This window comes from Gorilla gorilla, chromosome 5 (assembly GCF_029281585.2).
Source record: "Gorilla gorilla gorilla isolate KB3781 chromosome 5, NHGRI_mGorGor1-v2.1_pri, whole genome shotgun sequence".
NCBI classification, from domain to species: domain Eukaryota; kingdom Metazoa; phylum Chordata; class Mammalia; order Primates; family Hominidae; genus Gorilla; species Gorilla gorilla.
This window is the reverse complement of record NC_073229.2, coordinates 140942336-140965257: the sequence shown is the minus strand read 5'-3', so window position 1 is coordinate 140965257 and position 22922 is coordinate 140942336. Positions and strand designations below refer to the sequence as shown.

Here is a 22922-nt window from a genome sequence, read left to right as displayed (position 1 = left end):
TTTGAAGGGAGTGTGGAGAGTTTGTGGGCTAAGAGATGAAGAGGTAGGAAGCTGGCATGGCGGCTCATACGTGTAATCCCAGTGCTTTGGGAGGCAGAGCCCAGCTGACAGCTTGAGGCCAGGAGTTGGAGACCAGTCTGGACAACATAGTGAGATCCCATCTCTTAAAAAAAAAAAATAGCGGAGCGTGCTGGCGCACGACCAAAGCCCTAGCTACTCTGGAGGCTAAGGTGGGAGGACTACTTGACTCCAGGAGTTCGACGTTACAATGAGCTATCAGCATGCCACTGCACTTTAGCCTGAGTGACAGAGCCAGAGGCTGTCTCTGAAAAGAAGAAGAAAAGACAGAGAAAGACACTTGGAGGAATTGAGATTGTTTTCCGTAGGAAAGAGAAAAGGTATGCGGGTGGGAGACGATGAGGTGAGGAGCTAACTTCAAGAAATCTCATCCAGAAGTTAGTGGAGTGCCCTTAACACTTAATTGGGAAATGTCTTCAGTTTCCTGCACTTGAAGGATTGTTGTCTCTTCCTGGAAGAGAGGATTTAGATTTATTCTCCTGGGGAACAAACGATGGAATCAAAGGCTAAAAGCCTGGCGGAAACACATTTCTACTCAATACAAAGAATTTAAAAGGAGCTACACGCACTGCCTCAGGCGGTGGTGAGCCTGTTTCAGAGGCCGGCTGCTTCCTGAGGAACCAGCCCCTCGGGGCTTAACGCCCTGATCCCGGGTCGCTGGCCGGGGGCGGAGACGGGGACAGCGAGCTGAGTGTGCGAGCGCCAGGGGTTCCAGCTGCACGTCCCAGGCTCTCCAGCGCGCGGCAGGCCGGGGCGGGACGAGGAGAGCTGCGGGGACAACGCCTGTGGCTGGGTCCGGAGGTGCGGGTGCGGCGCGGGACAAGCGGGCAGCATGCTCAGGGCGGTCGGGAGCCTACTGCGCCTTGGCCGCGGGCTAACAGTCCGCTGCGGCCCCGGGGCGCCTCTCGAGGCCACGCGATGGCCTGCACCGGCTCTTCCGCCCCGGGGTCTCCCCTGCTACTCCAGCGGCGGGGCCCCCAGCAATTCTGGGCCCCAAGGTCACGGTGAGCCAGGGCTCCGACGGCGAGGTCCTGGGAGGGAGGAGGTTGCGGGAGGGCAGCGAGGGGCCGGCCCGGGAGTCGGCTTGAGGGCGCGCTGATCCTCTGTGCCGGTGCGTCAGTTCTCGCGTCCATCTGGGTTGCTTTCGCTGCAGGGGAGATTCACCGAGTCCCCACGCAGCGCAGGCCTTCGCAGTTCGACAAGAAAATCCTGCTGTGGACAGGCTGTTTCAAATCGATGGAGGAGATCCCGCCTCGGATCCCGTAAGTGTGGCGACCGCCGCGCGAAGGAGAGTCGGTCCCCGGCCGCAAGGGTGCGGGGTGACCCACCTTCCGACCGCGGCCACCTAGGAGCGAAAGCGGCCGCAGTGCCAACACTTCGCAATATCACCCACCACACACGGAGTTTACCCACACACACACCCCGCCTCCAGTGTGTCAAGAGTCAGTTAAGCTTACAGGGAGATTGCAGAAGGTGGGTGAAAACTGAGGTTCAGGGGACACTTCCAGCATCGCCAAGATTGCCGGTCCCCAGCAAGCTCCGAACAGGGAGGCAGTGGGGCTCTTGTGCCAAACAGGCCACGGTCCTCGCGAGCATCCGGATGGCTGCCGGGACGCCAGACCGCAATCCAGGCTTTGGCCGGGGGCGTCCCCCTACCCCACCCAAGGAAGGGCTTCTCTGATCTTGGCTGGCGGGGCGGCTGGGCGGGGGGGGGTCTCTGGAAAAAAGACGCATCCATGCGGCTTCCTCTTCTGGGGCAGGAGACGCCTGGCGGACGCGTTTCTGCAGCCCTCTAGGCTCCGGGTTTACTCAGGGTGGGACGCGCGGGAGTGTCAGCACTGTGGGCCTCTTCAGCATGCTAAACCCACCAAGACAGATGATAAAACTCAAGCTAATAACTCCCCCTCTAAGGTAATGTAACCTGTAAAATAAATGCTAATAATAAGTAAATGTAACCTGTAAAAAAATCTTTCCAAAGTTTCTGTTTCTGCCAAGCCCAAAAACCTTAGCAGCATTTTTACAAGGGATTGGGTAAAAAAGAGAAGGACGGAAACTAAAAATAAAATCAATCTACTACTTTTTAAGTTTATCTTTTAAAAATAAAAGACTAAAACCATAACGTGAAAGAAGGATTTTAGATATTCTGTATATTTGTACAATGTAATGAATGCCTATTAGAATGGATAATGGAAACTGGGCCTATATTTCTGTTTTTCACATGGTGCCTGCCATGTTATTGTTTATAAACAATTGCAGTTTATCAGTTACCAAAGCATCTCAGATAGATAGGGGGCGGGGTGGGAGAACATGGCAGGAAATGTACACTCAATAATGAATTCTGAAGCATTTTCGTTCTTTTATTGGAGCAAGTCACTAAATGAGAAATGGACATGGAATTTGAAATAACACTGCATTTGAATCCGTTTTCAGTATTTATTCAACTACAGAGGCACTTTCTAAGATTGTTTTTCCTCGAGATCTATAGACTCCAAACTACAGACTTAGCTGAAAGCAAAAGTTAGCCTCAGAAAAGTCTTTATCATCATAAGCTCTGGTTATCAAATTTTAATTGATGCCTGAAAATTTAATACTATAAATGCCAAAGAAGTAAAAAAAAATTAAAATAAATAAGCCACCACCCTCAATTGGTTTGAATTTTTATTTCTAGTGGCCTAACCGAGTAATCAAGAGTGTAAAGAACCAACATTATTGTATATTGTTTGTCAAGAAAACCTATGCCCAGTATTGCATTTAACATAGCTGTATTTGTGAACAGACTCATTTTACAGAAATAATTTAATTTCCCCAAGATCATAGTCAAAAGATGTATTATAAACAGGAGCATTTCACTAAGAACAAGATGCCTATAAAAAGCATTGCAGTTTTGCATTGAAAACATAAAAGTATTTGAGTATTTTTCATTTTATTATTTTTCTATAATTTTTTAAGCATTATTATTTAAGAGAGATATTCCTGTTAAGCTAAGTGTCACACTTACAATGTAAACAGCTTTTACCCTTTAATGGACATATAATGAACAAGTGACCTATAATTTTTGTATCATACACTAATTATGTTTAATAATAACTGTACTTTGTCTTGTTTTTCTCAGGGCTAAACTAATTTGTTATAATAGATTAAAGCCAAATGGCTGGGTAAAAAAGATCAGAGCTTCTAGGTTCCATCTGGAACAAAAGTTAGCAGCAAATATAATCTAATAATTTCTCCATACTCACTAATTGGACCTGTTTGCAACTAACATCTTAAAACTTACATCACTCTGCCTAAAATCTAAAGAAAATAGGCTAGATAGGAGTTTTCTGTAGTCTTTTAACCAGTGGAAAATTGAAAAACTTTTCTGTTTTTAAGAGAAAATGCAACCTTGTCTTTCTGGATTTTTTTTTTCAATGTAACTACACTCTATTTAAACTTCACACAGAGAGGAAAGAATACCAATGAATATATTATAATGAATGAAATTCTTTAAATATGCATATTTATAATCTGCCACTTCATATCATTGAAAATTGTTAAAGTTTATTTCAACGTAAAAGTCCCACAGGCATGATGCCTTTTGTATTACTACTTTGTAAGTAGTATTATTAAAATCTTGGACAACATGCATAAAACTATGAATGAATATCAAGAATTTAAGTATATCAAATTTCAGACTAATAATAACATGAAAATGAAGGTCTCTTTTATCTTTTTCCTTGGCAAATTACTGTGATTTTGATCACATTTAAAAAAAAATTATTGCAAAAGCCATGAAGGGAACATTTTTCTAACAGACATTCTCACAAACTGGATAATAGTGTGTCTTTTGGGGGTAGCATGTGAAGGGACAAGAGATTGGGAGGCGAGTGAAAAAAACAAAATGATAAAAATGAGTTTTAAAAAAAAAACTGTTCAAATGGAAAACAAAGCCTACTTTACAAAGAGGCTAAATAATTGCAAGTCATCGACATACATATGCTTTAACTCTTCTTTTACCCCACTTAGTGAATAAAAACAATGGAGAGTCAAGTTAGCATCTCTAGTAGTTATATTTTGAGGAATTAGAAACTAATATTCTATACAGTGGTTTCATAATGGCTAACATTAATTTAAGATCTGAATAAATACTTGTTAATTTGAAATTGGTAAAAATAACTAGCTAGCATTTCAAGTCTTTCACATGAAAATGTCACCAAATGCAGTTTGCATTCAGGGAATTTTTTGGAATGTTTACATGGCAAATTATCTATCATGCCTGTCAGAAAACCATATTACTTTTACATATTTAACAAAATACACATCTTCGTTTAGGCCAGAAATGATAGACACCGCAAGAAACAAAGCTCGAGTGAAAGCTTGTTACATAATGATTGGACTCACAATTATCGCCTGCTTTGCTGTGATAGTGTCAGCCAAAAGGGTGAGTATCTCCTTTAAAGGGCAAGTCAGTTAAAAGGGTAAGTACCTCTTTTTAAGTACCTCCCTAAAAGAGTATCTCACCAAAAGGGTGAGTACCTCCTTAGTCAGCCCAAAGGGTGAATTTTAAGAAATGTCATGGACATTGTTCTCGATTCAGGATTACTGCTGTTTTTTAATATAAGAACAATTTTGTCTTTGAGACTTGAAGTCATATATATATATATATGTGTGTGTGTGTATGTATACGTATATATACGTGTATATACGTGTATGTATACGTATATGTACGTGTATATACGTATATGTATGCGTATATATACACGTGTATATATACGTACGTACGTATATATATGTACATATACGTATATATATATACGTATATATACGTATATATATACGTATATGTACGTATATATATACGTATATGTACGTATATATACGTATATATACGTATATATACGTACATACGTATATATAGATATGTGTATATATACGTATATATACATGTGTATATATATACATATATACACATATATGTATATATACGTATATATACGTATATATACACATGTATATATACATATATACGTATATGTGTATATATACGTATATGTGTATATATACGTATATATACACATGTATAAGTATATATACGTATATAAGTATATATATGTGTATATATATGTGTATGTGTATATATATATATATATAAAATACTGGAGATAAATTTGTTCATGGAAATTTGAGTCAACAAATTAACACTATATGGCCAGGAGGGACAAATGCTTGTTTTAACTTATAAACAAAACAATTTACACTCTGGTTAAAATCTGCAGAAGATGGAGAACTTTGTTGTTGAAAGTTATCCAGACTAGATCATTCATTAAATCAGGAACCCAATTAGCTATTGCACAGAAATATGAACTAGTTAGAAATGCAAAGCTTGGAAGTGATTGCCAAGGTAATCTAGTTTGTCTGGATCTTTTATGTCAGCCCTTTCCTTGCCTTTCTCAATGTATGGTTTCTGTTTAATACCTCTAGTGAGAAATTAAGAGCTGACTACCCTCTAATTTTGTTTTCTGCCTCCCAAAATCCTTCCATCTACTGGTCACTTTTTACCACAAAGAGCAGCCCCGCAAGTATTTTGACATTTCTAACACATACCTATGAGTATTTGCTTCTTCAGTTTTAACCACTCTAACAACTTCCTTCTACCTTTGAGCTGTCCTCTCAATACACTCCAGTTTTAACAGTGCCCCTCCTCATCGTGGCACCTGCAACTGAAGCCATTAGAGCTGGATTATAACATTTTTGGTTGTGAACACTGGGTTTCAATAGTGCATACACATCATTCAGAATAGTTTGCTTGGCTCCATACATCCTCACTCTCTGGGCGTATTTAGCTAATTACCATTCTGCCCAATTCTGTGATTCTGTCCTTTACTCCTCAGGTGCCCAAGTGTGTCTGAGCCCACTAACTTCACACAGGGATTAGGACTTACAAGCCTACTGATATTATATAAATGTCCTTTCATTCCTATTAACATGGAAACAATCTATGCTTTGAAATTGTTCTCACCAAATGAGAAATTTTGAAATGTTTACTGGACTGAACACTCAAGCATGTAAATAAATAACTTTGATAATATTTTGTTTTTAACCTAACGTTAAATGACTGCCTGCCAAATTGATGATTCTCTAGTTTCTAGGAATATTTTGATGATTAGTGTATTGCCTCATCTACATCAAAAAGATAAACATTAATTAGACAATTTGTTTACTTAGAATCACCCTCTAATAATTTATTTATAATGGCACTTTAATGTTTTTTAATCATAATCACAAGTTTCCAAATGAGACATTAAGACCAATTAAACTTAATATATATTTTATCAGCAAGTTGGCATATTAGAGATCTACTGATGTCATCATTTTATTTTCAATACATATGATTTGAATTGAAGGAAAGATTTTTTCATTTCCTGTTAAAATTCCATATTTCAAATATAATTCTGCTATAAATCAATAGCCAGGGCTTTTCTCTGTGTGAATCTGACACAAAAAGTAGCAACTGAGAATTGAGTTTTATGTATAGCACCAGTTATTGCTCTGTTTCCTCTTCTCCAAAAGTGTGATAGCAAACACTGATTTTAAATCATTAATACACTAAATACTTTTGAGCACCTGAGACATGCCAGGCACTCTGCATGTAGTTATTAGAATATCATGGAATTAAAAGACAGGTATTTTGTAGTAGGGAAAATGGAGAGTGATCAAGTAAACACATAAACTAAAAAGATCTGAGGAATTCTTAGTGCGATGAAGGAGAGGAACAGGATGATAAAATAGTAACACCCCAGGAGAGGCCATTTTTGATGGAGTGGTCAGGGACGTCCTCTCTGAGGAGGATGAGAATAAGCTAGCCATGAGAAGAACGGGGGGAAGGAAAGAACAGCATGTGCAAAGCTTAGAGGTGAGAAAGGGTCTGGTGTGTTAAGAAACAAAAAGGAGCTAGTGTGGGTGGAGTATAATGAGCAAAGAGAAGATGGTGTGAGACAGGGAGAGTCCAGATAGTGTCAGGCCTATGGATCACTGCAAATAGTTCAGGTTTTTAAAAATACACTGGGGATCCAGTGTAGAGTTTTAAGCAAGATAGTGACAAGATTTAAAAATTTTCACTCTCCTCTTTATTCAAAACCCAGTGAAAAGAAAGATCAGGCCGGGCGCGGTGGCTCACGCCTGTAATCCCAGCACTTTGGGAGGCCGAGGCGGGCGGATCACAAGGTCAGGAGATCGAGATCATCCTGGGTAACACGGTGAAGCTCCGTCACTACTAAAAAAAAAAAAATACAAGAAAATTAGCCAGGCATGGTGGCGGGCGCCTGCAGTCCCAGCTATTCGGGAGGCTGACGCAGGAGAATGGCGTGAACCCAGGAGGTGGAGCTTGCAGTGATCCGAGATTGTGCCACTGCACTCCAGCCTGGGCGACAGAGACTCTCTCAAAAAAAAAAAAAAAAAGAAAGATTAGAAATAAGGATCCTACTTAAAATAGCAACAAACAAAAAAGGTAAGGCACGTAAGAATGAAATTAAAAATCATGCAATATCTATATAAAGGCAACTTTTAAACACTACCAGTGGCCACAAGAGAAGGTATAACCTAAGAAATTTTTATTTGGAATAGGAAGACTTGACATTTTAAAGAGAGCGAACTTCTCTAAGTCTATAAAGTTGACATGATTGCAATAAAAATAGCAATAGGATTTGTTTTGGAAGTAGACAAACTAAGTCTAAAATTTATATAGAAAAATAAGCAAAATATACAAGAAAATACTAAAAATAATAGTTCTAAGGGATGACTAGCTCTAAAATATATTAAAACAAAACAACAACAATAATTAAAACTGCAGTACTGACATACAAATAGGCAACTTAATAGAACTGAATTCAAATCACATAAATAACCCACTACATAGGGATTTAATATATGAAATAGTGACTCTGTATATGAGTGGAGAAAGATAAATTAGTCAAGAAATGATATTGGGACATTCCAACTATACTTTCTACATAAAATAAATTGCAGTTGGATATAAGATTTTCACATTAAATGTGAAGTCTTAAAATCACCAAAAGAATATATGAGGGAATTCTTTATAGTGGTTGGGTAGACATTTCTAAATATAGAACAAAACTGAGAAGCTATACAAAAGAAAAGATAGATAAATTTAATCATATAAAATTTAAAATTCTGCTTGGTAAAAAAGTGCCATAAATAAAGTAAAAACACAAATGACAAACTAGGAAAAATACAAAATAGATCACAAACAAAGAGCTAATTTTCTTAAATTATAAGGAGCTCCACTAAATAAAACAGCAACAACCTTTTATTTTAAAAAATGGGTAAAAGATACAAAAAGGCAGAATTTGCAGAAAATAAAATGCACATGCCTCTTAAACACAGGAAAAGAAGTCTAGCCATCCAACTATTTCATGCTGCCTCTTCAGACCTTACACCTCCACAGTCCTCCCCATTGATGACCTTTCCTTCCACCTCACTGAGAGAATTGTAGCAGCCCAAGGAGCAGTTTCCAGTCTTATGACACATAATCCTGTATATTTTGCTTTTCTGCCTATTGTAAATGATCCTTGCTCCAATCTAGAAGCTCTTATTAATTGCGTGGATCCCATTCCATTTTGCCTTTTCAAGGTTTTCATTCCAGGAATTCTCAGGTTTATTTGCTCATCGTTAGTTTTTTTTCTTCTCTACTGTATCATTTTTTATCAAAATATAGAAATGTTTCTACTTCCCTCTTCAAAACCAAAAACAAAACTTCTTTTGGTATAGCTGCATTTCTCTGTGGCAAACCTTTTCAGTAGACCTGTCTATATACACTGTCTCTGATTTCCTGTCTCATTCCGTTTGATCAGGCTCGTGCCTCAAACGCTCCATCAAACTGCTGTTATCAAGGTCACCAATGATACACTCATCTTCATTGACCTATCAGCATTTGACACAGGTGGTCTCCCCACCCCACCCTTTTTTTTTTTTTTTTTTTTTTGGTGGAGGAGGACAGGGTCTCACTCTCACCCAGGCTGGAGTGCAGTGGCATGATCTTGGCTCCCTGCATCCTCTGCCTGCCAGGCTCAAGGGATTCTGCAGGCTCAGCCTCCTAAGTAGCTGGGACCACAGGTGTCAATGACCATGCTGGGCTAATTTTTTTGTATTTTTTTGTAGAAATGAGTTTTTGCCATGCCACCCCGGCTGGCCTCAAACTCCTAAACTCAAAGCGATCCTCCTGCCTTGGCCTCCCAAAGTACTGGGATTACAGGCATGAGCCACTGCATGCATCCAATAAATTGTACTTTGTTTGTGAATGACACAAAAACATTTTCCCTAAAATTTTATTAACATGTATGACATATACCGTATTATATATTTAACATATTTTCATGTAGTAACAATACAATTGAAATGCTTTATTATTATCTACAATTTTGCAATTTTATCTTCATTATAATATTGTAACTGAAAATAAGACACATATTGATACATAGATCCAGTAAAAGAAATACCTCTTTAGCAGTGATTACTAAATGGTGGTGCTAATACTTAATTTTATCCACCAACTATGCCAAAGCTTTTGTTGAAATATGCCCAGTAATTTCTTACCCTCCCTGATGTTCTTCAGCTATTTTATTCTTGCAAAATAATTGGAAGATATAGTAGTTTTGAATTTTGTACCAAATGGTTCAAAACCCCATAAATTGTTTAGAGACTTTATTTAAGCTTACAAAATTATCCATATAAGTATTTAAAGATGCCATGTAATTTTCTGGCCAAAAAAGAAACCATTCTTATTTATTAATATCTATTCTAATGGTATTGAAATGAATGAAAACAGGCATACCTCAGAGATATTGTATGTTCAGTTCCAGACAACCACAATAAACTGAATATTACAATAAACTGAGATACGCAAATTTTTTGGTTTCCCAATGCATATAAAAGTTATGTTTATAGTACACAATGAGTTGTAATCTTTTTGCTGGTGGAAGGTCTTGCTTTGATGTTGATGGCTGCTGACAGATCAGGATGGTGGTTGCTGAAGGTTGGGGTGGCTGTGGCAATTTCTTAAAATAAGATGACAATGAAGTTTGCCATATCAGTTAACTCTTTCTTTCATGAAAGATTTCCATGTAGCATGCAATGCTGTTTGACAGCATTTTCCTCACAGTAGAACTTCTTTCAAAATTGGAGTCAGTTCTCTCAAACCCTACCACTACTTTATTAACTAAGTTTATGTAATATTCTAAATACTTTGTTCTAATTTCACCAATGTTCACATCTTCACCAGCAGTAGTTTCCATCTCAAGAAACCACTTTCTTTGCTATTTGTAAGAAGCAACTCATCTTGTGAAAGTTTTATCATGAGATTATAGCAATTCAATTTTGTTTTCAGGCTCCACTATGAATTCCAGTTCTATTGCTATTTCCACCACATCTGCAGTTACTTCCTCATACTTCCTCCACTGAAGCCTTGAACCCCTCAAAGTTGTCTATGAGGATTGGAATCAGCTTCGTCCAAACTCCTATTAATATTGACCTCTTCCTATGATTCACAAATATTCTTAATGGCATCTAGAATGTTGACTCCTTTCCAGAAGGTTTTCAATTTACTTTGCTCAGATCCATCAGAGGAATCACTATCTATGGTAGCTATAGCCTTACAAAATGTGTTTCTTAAATAACAAGACTTGAAAGTTGAAATGTCACCTTTTTCCATGGGCTGAAGAATGGATGTTGTGTTAGCAGTCATGAAAATATTAATCTCCTTGTAAATATCCATAAGAACTTTTGAGTGATCAGATGCATTGTCACTGAGAAGTAATATTTTGAAAGGAATCTTTTTTTTTCTGAGAAGTAAGTCCCAACAGTGAGCTTAAAGTATTCAGAAAGCCATGTAAGCAGATATGCTGTCACCCAGGCTTCATTATTCCATTCGTGGCACAGGCAGAGTAGATTTACCATAATTCTTAAGAGCCCTAGGATTTTCAGAATGGTAATGAGTATTGGCTTCCACTTAAAGTCATCAGCTGCCAATAGCTCCTAACAAGAGAGTCAGCCTGTCTTTGAAGCTTTAAAACCAGGAATTGACTTGTCTCTATCTCTGAAAGTTCTAGATGGCATTTTCTTCCAATATGAGGCTATTTTGTCTTCATTGAAAAACTGTATTTTAGCATAGACTTCATCAACAATGTTAGCTATAATAGATCTTCTAGATGACTTGCTGTAGCTTCTCTATTAGCACTTGCTGCTTCACCTTGCACTTTTGTTATGGAGACAGCTTCTTTCCTTCAGCCTCATGAACCAACCCCTGCTAGCTTCCAACTTGTCTTCTACTGCTTTCCCACCTCTCTCAGCCTTCACAGAACTGAAGACAGTTAGGGCCTTGCTCCATATTAGGCTTTGGCTTAAAGGAATGCTGCGGCTGGTTTGATCTTCTTTCCAGACCACTAAAACGTTTTTTGTATCAGTAATAAGGCTGTTTCACTTTATTTAGGTGTTCACTGTAGTAGTACTTTTAATTTTCTTCAGTAACTTTTCCTTTGCATTCACAATGTGGTCAGCTGTTTGGCACAAGAGGCCAAGCTTTTGACCTATCTTGGTTTTCAACATGCTTTTCTTCACTAAGCTTAATCATTTCTAGTTTTTTAAAGTGAGAGATGTACAACCCTTCCTTTTACTTGAACATGTAGAGGACATTATAGGGTTATTAATTGGCCTAATTTCAATATTGTTGCATCTCAAGGAATAGGGAGGCCCAAGGAGAGGGAGAGAAATGGGAGACTGGCCAGTGGATGGAGTGGAGAATACATACAATGTTTATCAATTAAGTTAGCCGTCTTATATGGGCATACTTATGGTACCCTAAAATAAGTACAATAGTAACAACAGCAATCACTGATTACAGATTACCATAACAGATGTTATGAAAATGAAAAAGTTTGAAATATTGCAAAAATTAGCAAAATGTGACAGAGACACGAAGTGAGCACATGCTGTTGGAAAAATGGAGCCTATAGACTTGTTCCATGCAAGGTTGCCACAAACCTTCAATTTGAAAAAAACAAAAAAAGAAGAAGAAGAAAGAAAGAAAGTCACAATAAAGCAAAGCACAATAAAATGAGATGTGCCTTTATATTCTTCTGTATTATAGAACTGTCACAGGTTCCTCAAGATATCTCCAACTCCTGACATAGACAGGGATTCTGGATTCTCTATTCCTCAACTCTTCTATTAAATGTTAGCAATTTTTCTTTTTAAAAAAAGATGAAATGTGTTCCTATTGCTTTCTTGACCTCAGTGGACATCGTAGTTCTTATGCTACTTTGAAGACTGTTTATTTAGACTCAGTTTGACACAACGTTTCAATGCTTGGGTGCTGATAAATCTCATTACATTTTGGAGAAGCAGTTGACAATTCTGCTTGATTAGCAAATATTTTCTTCTGCCGAATCAGTGCTGAATCAGTATCTTCCCTCCCTCAGATTCTGCTCAATCTGAGTTCAATCTACGGGAGCTGCTAAAACTATATCTAGGTTGAGAATATCTGGATTATAAAGGAATTTGGTCTCCCTACACTTCAAAGCCACTCCTCTACAGAAATTCTGGCACATAGTAGCCAGTCTCTCCATTCTTCAACCAAGAAAAGAATATTTTTTGCACATAGGGAAATAGTTATAAATGGATATATGAAAAACACTGGAATAGGCCAATGTGGCATTTTTCACTTACCCTTTGTTGGAGAATGCAAACTAGCCATTGTCCTTCCATAAAAATCCTCAGAAGCTCTGAAGTGAGAGCATTGGGAATGAAAATCCTTTATCTTTTATGAAACGTTTTCTTCGCTTGGTTTCCGTGGTACCACACTCACGTAGGTTGTCTCTTGACCACGTCTTCCAAGTTTACTCTGCTGGTTTCTCCTATTCTCCTGGACCTCATAACAGTGGAATCTCCTCATGGATCAGTCTTTAGTCTTTCTGTTCTCTAGCTACACTCACTCCCTTGGGGATCTTACCAAGTCTTCTGGATTTAAATACCTTCTATATTCCAAGGACTCTCAAATTTATATTTCAGCTAATGTCTTCCTTCTGCACTTCAAATTCATATAGTCAGTTGCTTACTTAACATTTCCCTTTGGATGTCTAATGGACATCTCAAACTTAACGTGTCAAAAGTTGAACTCTAGATCTTCCCCCAGACAACCCTGAGCCACCCTTTTCTGTACTGTTTTCCTCCTCTCAGTTGATGTCAACTCTATCTTTCTAGCTGCTCATGGATAAGTCATCAGCAACCCCATTGGCTCCACTTTCAAAATACAGCCAAATTGGAGCACTCCTCAGTATCTCTCCTGAGATACCAATATACATCTATTGCCTGGTTCATTGCAATATCTTCTAAATGGTCCCACCACTGTCCCTCTTGCCTGTCTCCAATTCATTTTTCATTTTTAATAACAATGCATGTACCTTAAAGAAATTGTGGCAGATGGAGATGCAGAAAAGGTTAGCAAGTTCAGGTAAATTTGGGGAAGTAAAAAGGATAGAACTTTGTGGTGAATTCATTGTGGAAGCAGAAAAGAAAATGAAATAAAGAAGTGAAAAGGCCTGGGTTTTTTTGACTTGAGCAAGTAGGTGGATGATGCTGCCATTTATTGAGATGTGTATGGCTAGGGAAAGACTGGTAGGCAGGGGGAACAAAATATGTCAACTCTCTATTTTGGCTATATTAAATGTGAGATGCACACTAGGTATCCATCAATATATATAAAATGTTTATTTATTTTACTAAGGACTTTGTATGTCTCTCAGTTTGAGGACTTATAGCTTTCCTCACTTCTGAAAAAGTCTATGCTGTCATAACTTCAAATATGGCCTCTTTACCCATTCAGTCTGTTCTCTCTTCCCATTATTAACATATGTTAGAACTTCTAATTCTATTCCCTCCTGTGTATTTCTATCTCAAATACAAATTTTTCCAGTTTCCAGAGAGTCACAGTGAGATATATATATATATATACATATATACATATATGTGTGTATATATATATACGTGTATCTATATCTATATATATATATATATATATATATATTTCTTCCCCCCCACAGGCTGTAGAACGACATGAATCCTTAACAAGTTGGAACTTGGCAAAGAAAGCTAAGTGGCGTGAAGAAGCTGCATTGGCTGCACAGGCTAAAGCTAAATGATATTCTAAGTGACAGAGTGTTCACCTGAATACCATCCCTGTCATCAGCAACAGTAGAAGATGGGAAAAATAGAATATTTACCAAAATATCTGCCATGGTTTTATTTTGGTAACAAGAAGCACAATGTCTTTTTTATTTTTATTTTTTAGTAAACTTTTACTGAAGTATACCATGCATTCAAAAAGTGGACAAAAGTGTATATAGTCTGATAGATATTTATGTCGTGAACACCTGTGTAACCACTGCCAAAGTGAAGATGTAGAATATTGGCAACACTTCACAGCCTCATTCCTGCCTTTTCTCATCCATTACCTCCCAAACATAGCAGTTTTTCTGAGTTTCATCACCTTTGATTCATTTTGCCTGTTTTTGAACTTTATATAAATGGATTTATACATTATGCACTTGTGTGTGTGGATTCTTTACCTGACATTAGTTATAAGGTTAATCCACAAATTGTGTGTACCATTAGTTCATCCATTGTCATAGCTGTATTCTGTTGTATAAACATACCACGATTTATTTTGATATTTGGCACAGTTTCTGGCCACTACGTATAATGCTAAAATGAGCACATTGTATATGTCATTAAAAAGAGGTTGAACTAATCATTAAGGGCTCATTAAAATCAAAACTAATTTTCAACCAAAATTTCACTGTATTTAGCAGCTGGGTAGTACCTCTGATTATTCTTTTTATAGTTTGTAACTAGGTGAAATAGGTTGAATTATTAATTCTAAAACCTATTCCTAAAATGGTAAAGTACTAAAAACAGTAATTGTAACAGCAATTTTGAAAATGACAAAAATGTTAGAGAGAACAATGGTATACATTAATGATCCTCAAACTTGCTTAAGCCCTAAAATAACTTTTTAAAATTACATATCTCATCCCTGCACATTTTTAACTTCACATTTGTTATTTTTTTAACCATAAATGTAAGTATTATAAAAGATATAACTTCTGGCATATTGTATAGTTCATGTGCTTTAAGTGTATTTTCCATCATAACCTTGAAGCCACATAATTAGCTCAATCAGTTTGTGGAGGATGTCTGCCTGTCCATTTTGAGGTACAAAGCCAGTTCTTATTGTCAAACTAATGAGCCAAATCAAACTTATACAGTCACACATCATTTAATGATGGGGATACATTCTGAGAAATGCATTGTTAGGTGATTTTATCATTGTACAAACATGACAGAGTATACTTACATAAACCTAGATAGTATATATATTTTTATTTATATGTATTTTTCATATGGAAAACCAAACATCCCAGCACCATTACTGAATTATCAGTCATGTCCCCTACTTGATCTGCAGTGCCAATACCAAGTGCCATATATCAGACTTCTATGTATGCTCCCTATAACCTTGGGGACCACTGTTGTATATGTGGTTCATTCATCTTACACCAAAATGTCATTATGTGGCACATAACTATACTTTCTGTTAGAAAAAGGCTTACTTTGATTTGAAAATGAAAATGTTAATATATATTCCTGTGACAATAATCTCATTTTTGAATCCTAACTCTTAGATAGAGAAGGCATGAAGCATTGTTATGAGTCTGTGTCTTGGATGAACCAAGGCACTGCTGCTTTTTTTTTTAATTTGTAAATTTATACACAATAGATGTACATAAATTCAGGGTACATGAGATAATTTGATATATTCTTATAAGGTGTAAAGATAAAATCAGTGTACTTATCTGTCACCTTAAATATTTGTCTTTATGCTAGAACCATTTGAATGATTCTCTTCTAGCTATTTTGAAATATACAATAGATCACTGTAAACTATAGTCACCCTACTGATCTATCTAACACTAGATCTTACTTCTTCTACCAAACCATATGTTTGTACCTGTTAATCAACTTATCTTCACTGCCCTCTCTCCACCACTCTCTCTGGCCTCTGGTAACCACCTGTCTATGCTGTGTCTTCATGAGACCCACTGTGGCACTGGCTGCTTTCACATTTTGCACAGTGACTCCCTTTGTTTTGCTCTCATGGAACTCCCTCTCTGGAGCTATTAATTCTTAAATTATTCTTTGTCATCCAGAAGGTTTTTGTATCACAAAGCACAGCATGAGTAAGGTTCAGAATGAGAGTGAAGTGCTCTCTTTTTGCACAATAGTGTAAGGTTGGTTATGAGGAGAGGTGAGAAAGGAGAACCGTCAGACCACATTCTTGGGCATATACATTGTAGGAGGGAGTATATATGGGGTTAAAATATCTGGAAATCAATTACCTTAAAATTATACTACTCTTTAAAAGTCTTTTTATACCTTGAGGATTCCTGGAATATTCTAAATATTGAGATACTCAGAGAGAATATCTATAAGAATGAATATGATGATTTCCATTTCTGGTTACATAGAAGATGAGATGTCCAGAGAAAGTCTTCTAGTATTGGACTAAATAATCTGGACAAAATATTTTTTTAAACATCTTTTAAAATACTTGGTTAAACTGTTGGGAAAAGAAGGAAGATCCTTGTCATAGATAGTCATAGATAACAAAGTAAAAATCTAGAGTGTTAATAAGCATATCTGATGCTGCTATTTGCCATGGGCATATCCAGTTATCCTAAGTGGTTATATGCTGGAGAGAATAGTCAAAAACATGAGACCTGTAAAGGCTGAGAGAACATCAACACAAAGGCAGAATCCCAGAAAGGTTACACTATCCATATGGTTGAACTGGAGTTTGGTAGTGATGGGGTGCACATATCAGAGTCCTACCAGACAAATGGAACAATAGGAGATATAATGTCCTATTTCTCTGGTAGAATATATATCATATTCATCCTTATAAATATTCTCTTTGAGCTGTTCAATAATATTTAGAAATTTCAGGAATCTTGAAGGTGTAAAAAGACTTTTAAGGAGTAGCATATTTTTAAGATAATTGAAAGTGTGTGTATACTTACATGTACATATGTATGTATATGTAAAAGATAGAAAGATGATAGATACATAGATAGATAGATAGACAGATAGATAGATTATAGGAATTAGCTTACCTGATTGCAGGGGCTGGCAAATCAGAAATCTGTAGGGCAGGCCAGCAGGCTGAGAATTCTCTGGCAGAAGCTGAAGCTACAGTCCAAAGGCAACATTTTTTTTTTCTTCCTCAGGGAAACCTCAGTTTTATTATTAAGGCCTTTCAACTGATTGGATGACACCTACCCAGATTATCAAAGATACCTCCTTTAATTAGACTTATCTGACTATAGATGCTTACCCAACTACAGAATACTTTCACAGCAACATTTAGATTCATGTTTAATTGGAAACTGGGTATGATAGCCTAGCCAAATTTACACATAAAACCAATCATCGGCTGGGCGCGGTGGCTCACGCCTGTAATCCCAGCACTTTGGGAGGCCGAGGCGGGCGGATCACGAGGTCAGGAGATCGAGACCATCCTGGCTAACATGGTGAAACCCCGTCTCTACTAAAAATACAAAAAAATTAGCCGGGCGCAGTGGCGGGCGCCTGTAGTCCCAGCTACTCAGGAGGCTGAGGCAGGAGAATGGCGTGAACCCGGGAGGCGGAGCTTGCAGTGAGCGGAGATCGCGCCACTGCACTCCAGGCTGGGCGACAGAGCGAGACTCCGTCTCAAAAAAAAAAAAAAAAAAAAAAAAAACCAATCATCACAGTGCTCCAGAGAGAGAGAGACAGAGAAAGAGAGGAGAAATTTACTTATCATCTTGAGATCTAAATGAACAGTAAGAGAGACAGAGTAAAAAAGAGAGAGAAACCTATCATGTTAATATCTTAAAAAAAAAATAGAGGAAAAAAATCTTTAAGAACACTTAACCATGTTTGTTATTACATGTTTTTTGAGACCAGATTTTATGCCACCTGTGTTAACCCCCCCACATAAGTCTACATCAAGTATTTGGTTAAAAGTGCTCACAGCAGAATTTACTGAGGATTTAATGGAAGTGTTCTAAAACCGGATTGTTGTAATGCACAACTGCACAAGTGGGTAAATTTACAAAGAAAATGTACACATAAAATGGGTGAATTTTATGGTATATAAAAATTACAGTGGTATATAGAAATTATATGAAAATAAAACTGCTTTAAAAAGTGACCTGAACAACATACTATGTTTCCAAGGCTGGGACGTGGTAGGTATTCTTATATGTTGCTGTTCTGAATAGAAGATAGTATGACCCTTGCGGATGGAAATTGGACAGTTTCTAGCAAAACTGCATGTTTATGGACCTAACAGTTTACAGTGATTTTCACTGTCATACTATTTGCAATAGCAAAGACTGAAAACAATTTAATTGTCCATCAGTAGAGGATTGATTGAATAAATAATGCTAGGTTCACACAATGGAGTACTGTGCAGATGTGGTAAGAAATGAAGAGCTCTGCATCCTGCTATGGAATGAGCTACAGAATAGAGTTAAGTGAGAAAAGTGCATTGGAGGAAAGCATATGTAGTATTCAGTAAAGGGAGGGGAGCTGTAAATGTATTTATTATTATGTTAAAAAAACAATGGAAGTATAAACCAAGAAAAAGTTTTTAATGTTATATATAGAAGAAAGGAAGAAATAGGTGGAGGAGGGACAGTGATAAAAGTGAAACTTTTCTGCATATAACTTGTTTTATCCTCTTGAACAATGTAAAGGTCATATATTAAATAAAATTGTTAAAAAAAAGTGGTCAACTTTTTTAAAAACTCAAAACCAAAATCGAACAAATAAACCCGTGTATTAAATTGGTAGGATGGCCAGATGGAGAGTAAATATTTCAAGTGATTTAAAAATATTTCTAGTGGTATATACTTGATGTTTAAAAAAGATATCCCCTCCCCATCTCCCAGAAAACATTTTCAGTAAGCAAATTGTGATGATTAATTTTAGGTCTCTACTTGACTAGATTAAGGAATATGCAGATAGCTGTTATAACATTATTTCTGGGTGTATCTGTGAGGGTGTTTCTGGAAGAGATTGACATTTGAATTAGTGGGCTTTTAAAGAAAATGCACCCTCTGTGTAGATAGGAACCATCCAACCAGCTGAGGACTTAAAACAAAAAGGCAGAGGAAAGATGAATTCATTCTCTCTTCTGGAGCTGGCACATCCATCTTCTGTCATTCATTGGTCATCAGACCTCCAGGTTCTCTAGCTTTGGACTCTAAGACTTGCAGAAGCCCCGTGGATTCTAGGGCTTTCACCCTTGCACTGAGAGTTATACCATCAGCTTTCCTGGTTCTGAGGCTTTCAGACTTGGACCAGGCCAGACTACCCACCTTCCTAGTTCTCCAGCTTGGAGATGGCCTATTGTGAGACTTCTCAGCTTCTATAATTGCATAAGCCAATTCCCCTAATAAATCCCTTCTCATGTGTCTATCGTTATTAGTTCTCTCTGGAGAATCCTAATACACATACTATTAGTGATAATATTGGTATTGTTAATATGACAACCATACAAATATATATTACATATATAAAATGATACAGCAAGTGAGTTAAAAGGAAAAAACACACACACATTTTTTGGGCCAGGCGCAGTGACTCACACCTGTAATCCCAGCACTTTGAGGGGCCAAGGCAGGCGGATCACCTGAGGTCAGGAGTTCGAGACCAGCCTGGCCAACATGGTGAAACCCTGTCTCTACTAAAAATACAAAATATTAGCCGGGCATGGTGGCACATGCCTGTAATCCCAGCTACTCAGGAGGCTGAGGCAGGAGAATCGCTTGAACTGGGGAGGCGGAGGATGCAGTGAGCCGAGATTGTGCCATTGCACTCCAGCCTGGGCAACAAGAGGGATACTCTGTCTCCAAAAAAAAAAAAAAAAAAAATGCCAGGCGTGATGGCTCACACCTGTAATCCCAGCATTTTGAGAGGCCGAGGCGAGCAGATTACCTGAGGTTGGGAATTTGAGACCAGCCTGACCAATACAGAGAAACCCCTTCTCTACTAAAACTACAAAATTAGCCGGGCATGGTGGTGCATGCCTGTAATCCCAGCTACTCGGGAAGGTGAGGCAGGAGAATTGCTGGAACCCGGGAGGTGGAGGTTGTGGTGAGCCAAGATTGGTCCACTGCACTCCAGCCTGGGCAACAAAAGCAAAACTCCATCTCAAAAAACAACAACAACAACACATTTTTCCTAGTTCTGTCCATTGATAGCAATGGACAACACAGTAGTAATACGCAGTCCTAGCGCCCAGATCTTGGTTTCTAAATACTATTTCATATTAAAAGAAACCCAGGGCTCCCTCCTGAGTTGGCTTATTCCAGGTCTGGTACATGAAACACACAGGATGGTCCTGGAACATCTGGCCATACAGAAAATAAGGAAGCTAATACAGCTTTGAGGCTATGTCCAAAGACCTCTAGAACCAACCTGACAACAGTGTCACCAGCCAAAAATAGGAACATCTGCAAGAATAGTAACTGGAAAAGGTTGAACCTCTTCAAACAGATTTAAATCTGTGAGTTCAAAATAATAAAACAAAAACAAGAAATCAGGTCACTGTTAGAGAAGGCCAGGGAATCACATTATTTTGAAAATAGTTAAAGGAAAGGAAGAACTGAAATTGTCTCTGTTGCTGATGATGTGATGTTATACATAGAAAGCCCTAAAGCCTCTTCCAAAAAAGCTGTTAAAACTGATAAAGGAATTCAGTAAAGTTGCAGGATACAAAACCAGCAGCATTTCTATAAACTAACTACAAATTATTCAAGGGAGAAATTAAGAAACAACTCCATGTACGATAGCACCAAAAAATACTGAAAGATAAATCAACCAGAGAGGTAAAAGATCTACATGCCAAAAACTATAAATAAAACATGGAGAAATGAAATTGAAGAAGACATAAATAAATGGAAAGATATCCTGTGTTCATGGATTGGAAGAATATTGTTAAAATGTCCATAACTATCCAAAACAATCTACAGATTCAATGCAATCCCTATCAAAAGTCTAATGACATTTTCCACAGAAATAGAAAAAGAAATTCTAAAATTGGTATGGAACCACAGAAGACTCCAGATAGCCAAAGCAATATTGTTTAAAAAGAACAATGCTGGAGGAATCACAATATCTGATTTCAAAATATATTACAAAGCTATAGTAATCAAAATAGCATGGTACTGGCATCAAAACAGACACAACAAGCAGTGGAAAAGAATAGAGAGCCCAGAAATAAACCCACATATCTATATAGTCAATTGATTTTTGACAAAGGTGTCAAGAACACCCAATGGAGAGAGTCTTTCAGTAAATGGTGTTGGAAAAACTGGACATCCACATGCAAAAGAATGAAATAAGACCTTCATCTCACACTATGTAGAAAAATCAACTTGAAATAGATTAAAAACTTAAACATAAGACCTGAGACTGTAAAACTAGTAGAATAAAACAGAGAAAAGCTCTATGACATTGGTATGGGCAATGATTTTTTGGATAAGAACTCCGAAGCACAAGCAACAAAAGAAAAAAGACAAATGTGATTACTTCTGAGAGAGGAGATAAAAAGAGACTAGCTAGGCAGATAGTTAAGGCAAAAAGTTCTTGGCAGAACTTCCCTTCTAACAAAAAGCAGCCAAAGAAATCACTTTTTTTTCTAACGAAGAGCAGCCTGGAAGATTGGGCTGCAAACAGTGATAAGGAAGCTGGAAGCTTGCATGTGGGGAATGTCTGCAACTGCACCAGTAGAAAGGGGTACCTGGGGCCACACATGTCCACCATGGGGGCTCCACCTCCCCCTTTTTTTTTTAGCACGTGCACAGTAGGAAAGCAATGTGGAGTCACTCAGGCAAAGAACCGACAGCATAATAAAAGGTTGGGGTGGGGGATGCCAGAGATTCACATTCTATGCAGATAGCATACCTGGTCCTAACCAGTTTTTTGTGCCCTATGAGATAAGATACTGCCTCCCTACCAACTCACTTATAAAACCCTTGCATTTCACTGCTGAATGGCAACCCTTTTGGGACTGCTCTCTGCAACAAACAGTTGTTCTCTTTTGTCTATTAAACGTCTGCTTCTGCTCTGACCTCACCCTTGGCGTGTGTGCGTCCTTGATTTACTCGGCCATGAGACCAAGAACTTCAGATGCCACCCCAGGTAATGAGGCCATTTCACTTCAAACTAAAAAAAAAATTATCATAGCAAAGAAAACAATCAATAGAGTGAAGAGAAAGCCCATGGATTAGGAGAAAATATGTGCAAATTATATATGTGATACAGAGTTTGTATCCAAAATATATTAGAAACTCAACTCAATAGCAGGAAAAATAAATTACCCAATTAAAAAATGGACAAAGGACCTGATAGACACTTATCCAAAGAAGACATACAAATGGCCAATAGATATATGAAAAAAATGCTTAAAATCACTAATCATAGGGAAATACAAATTAAAATTATAATGATATATTACCTCACATCTGTCAGAATGGCTATTATCAAAAAGATGAAAGATAAGTATTGGTGAGGATGTGGAGAAAAGGCACCTTTTGTACACTGTTGGTAGAATGCAAATATAGCTATTATAGAAAAAAGTACAGACATTTGTCAAAAAATTTCAAATAGAATTACCATATAATCCAGCAATCCCACTTCTGGATATATATCCTAAGGACTTGAAATCAGTATGTCAAAGAGATATCTGCACT

The 22922-nt window shown here is 37.7% G+C and overlaps 1 protein-coding gene across 1 annotated transcript; it reads left to right on the top strand.

Annotated features, from left to right (window-relative positions):
* The first annotated feature begins 630 nt into the window (after positions 1-630).
* FAM162B (family with sequence similarity 162 member B) lies at positions 631-14664 on the top strand. The gene is made up of 4 exons (XM_004044584.3): positions 631-1082; positions 1232-1340; positions 4387-4495; positions 14166-14664. The coding sequence occupies exons 1-4, from the start codon at positions 911-913 to the stop codon at positions 14262-14264; spliced, it is 489 nt and encodes a 162-aa protein (XP_004044632.1). The 5' UTR covers positions 631-910; the 3' UTR covers positions 14265-14664.
* The last annotated feature ends 8258 nt before the right edge of the window (positions 14665-22922 follow it).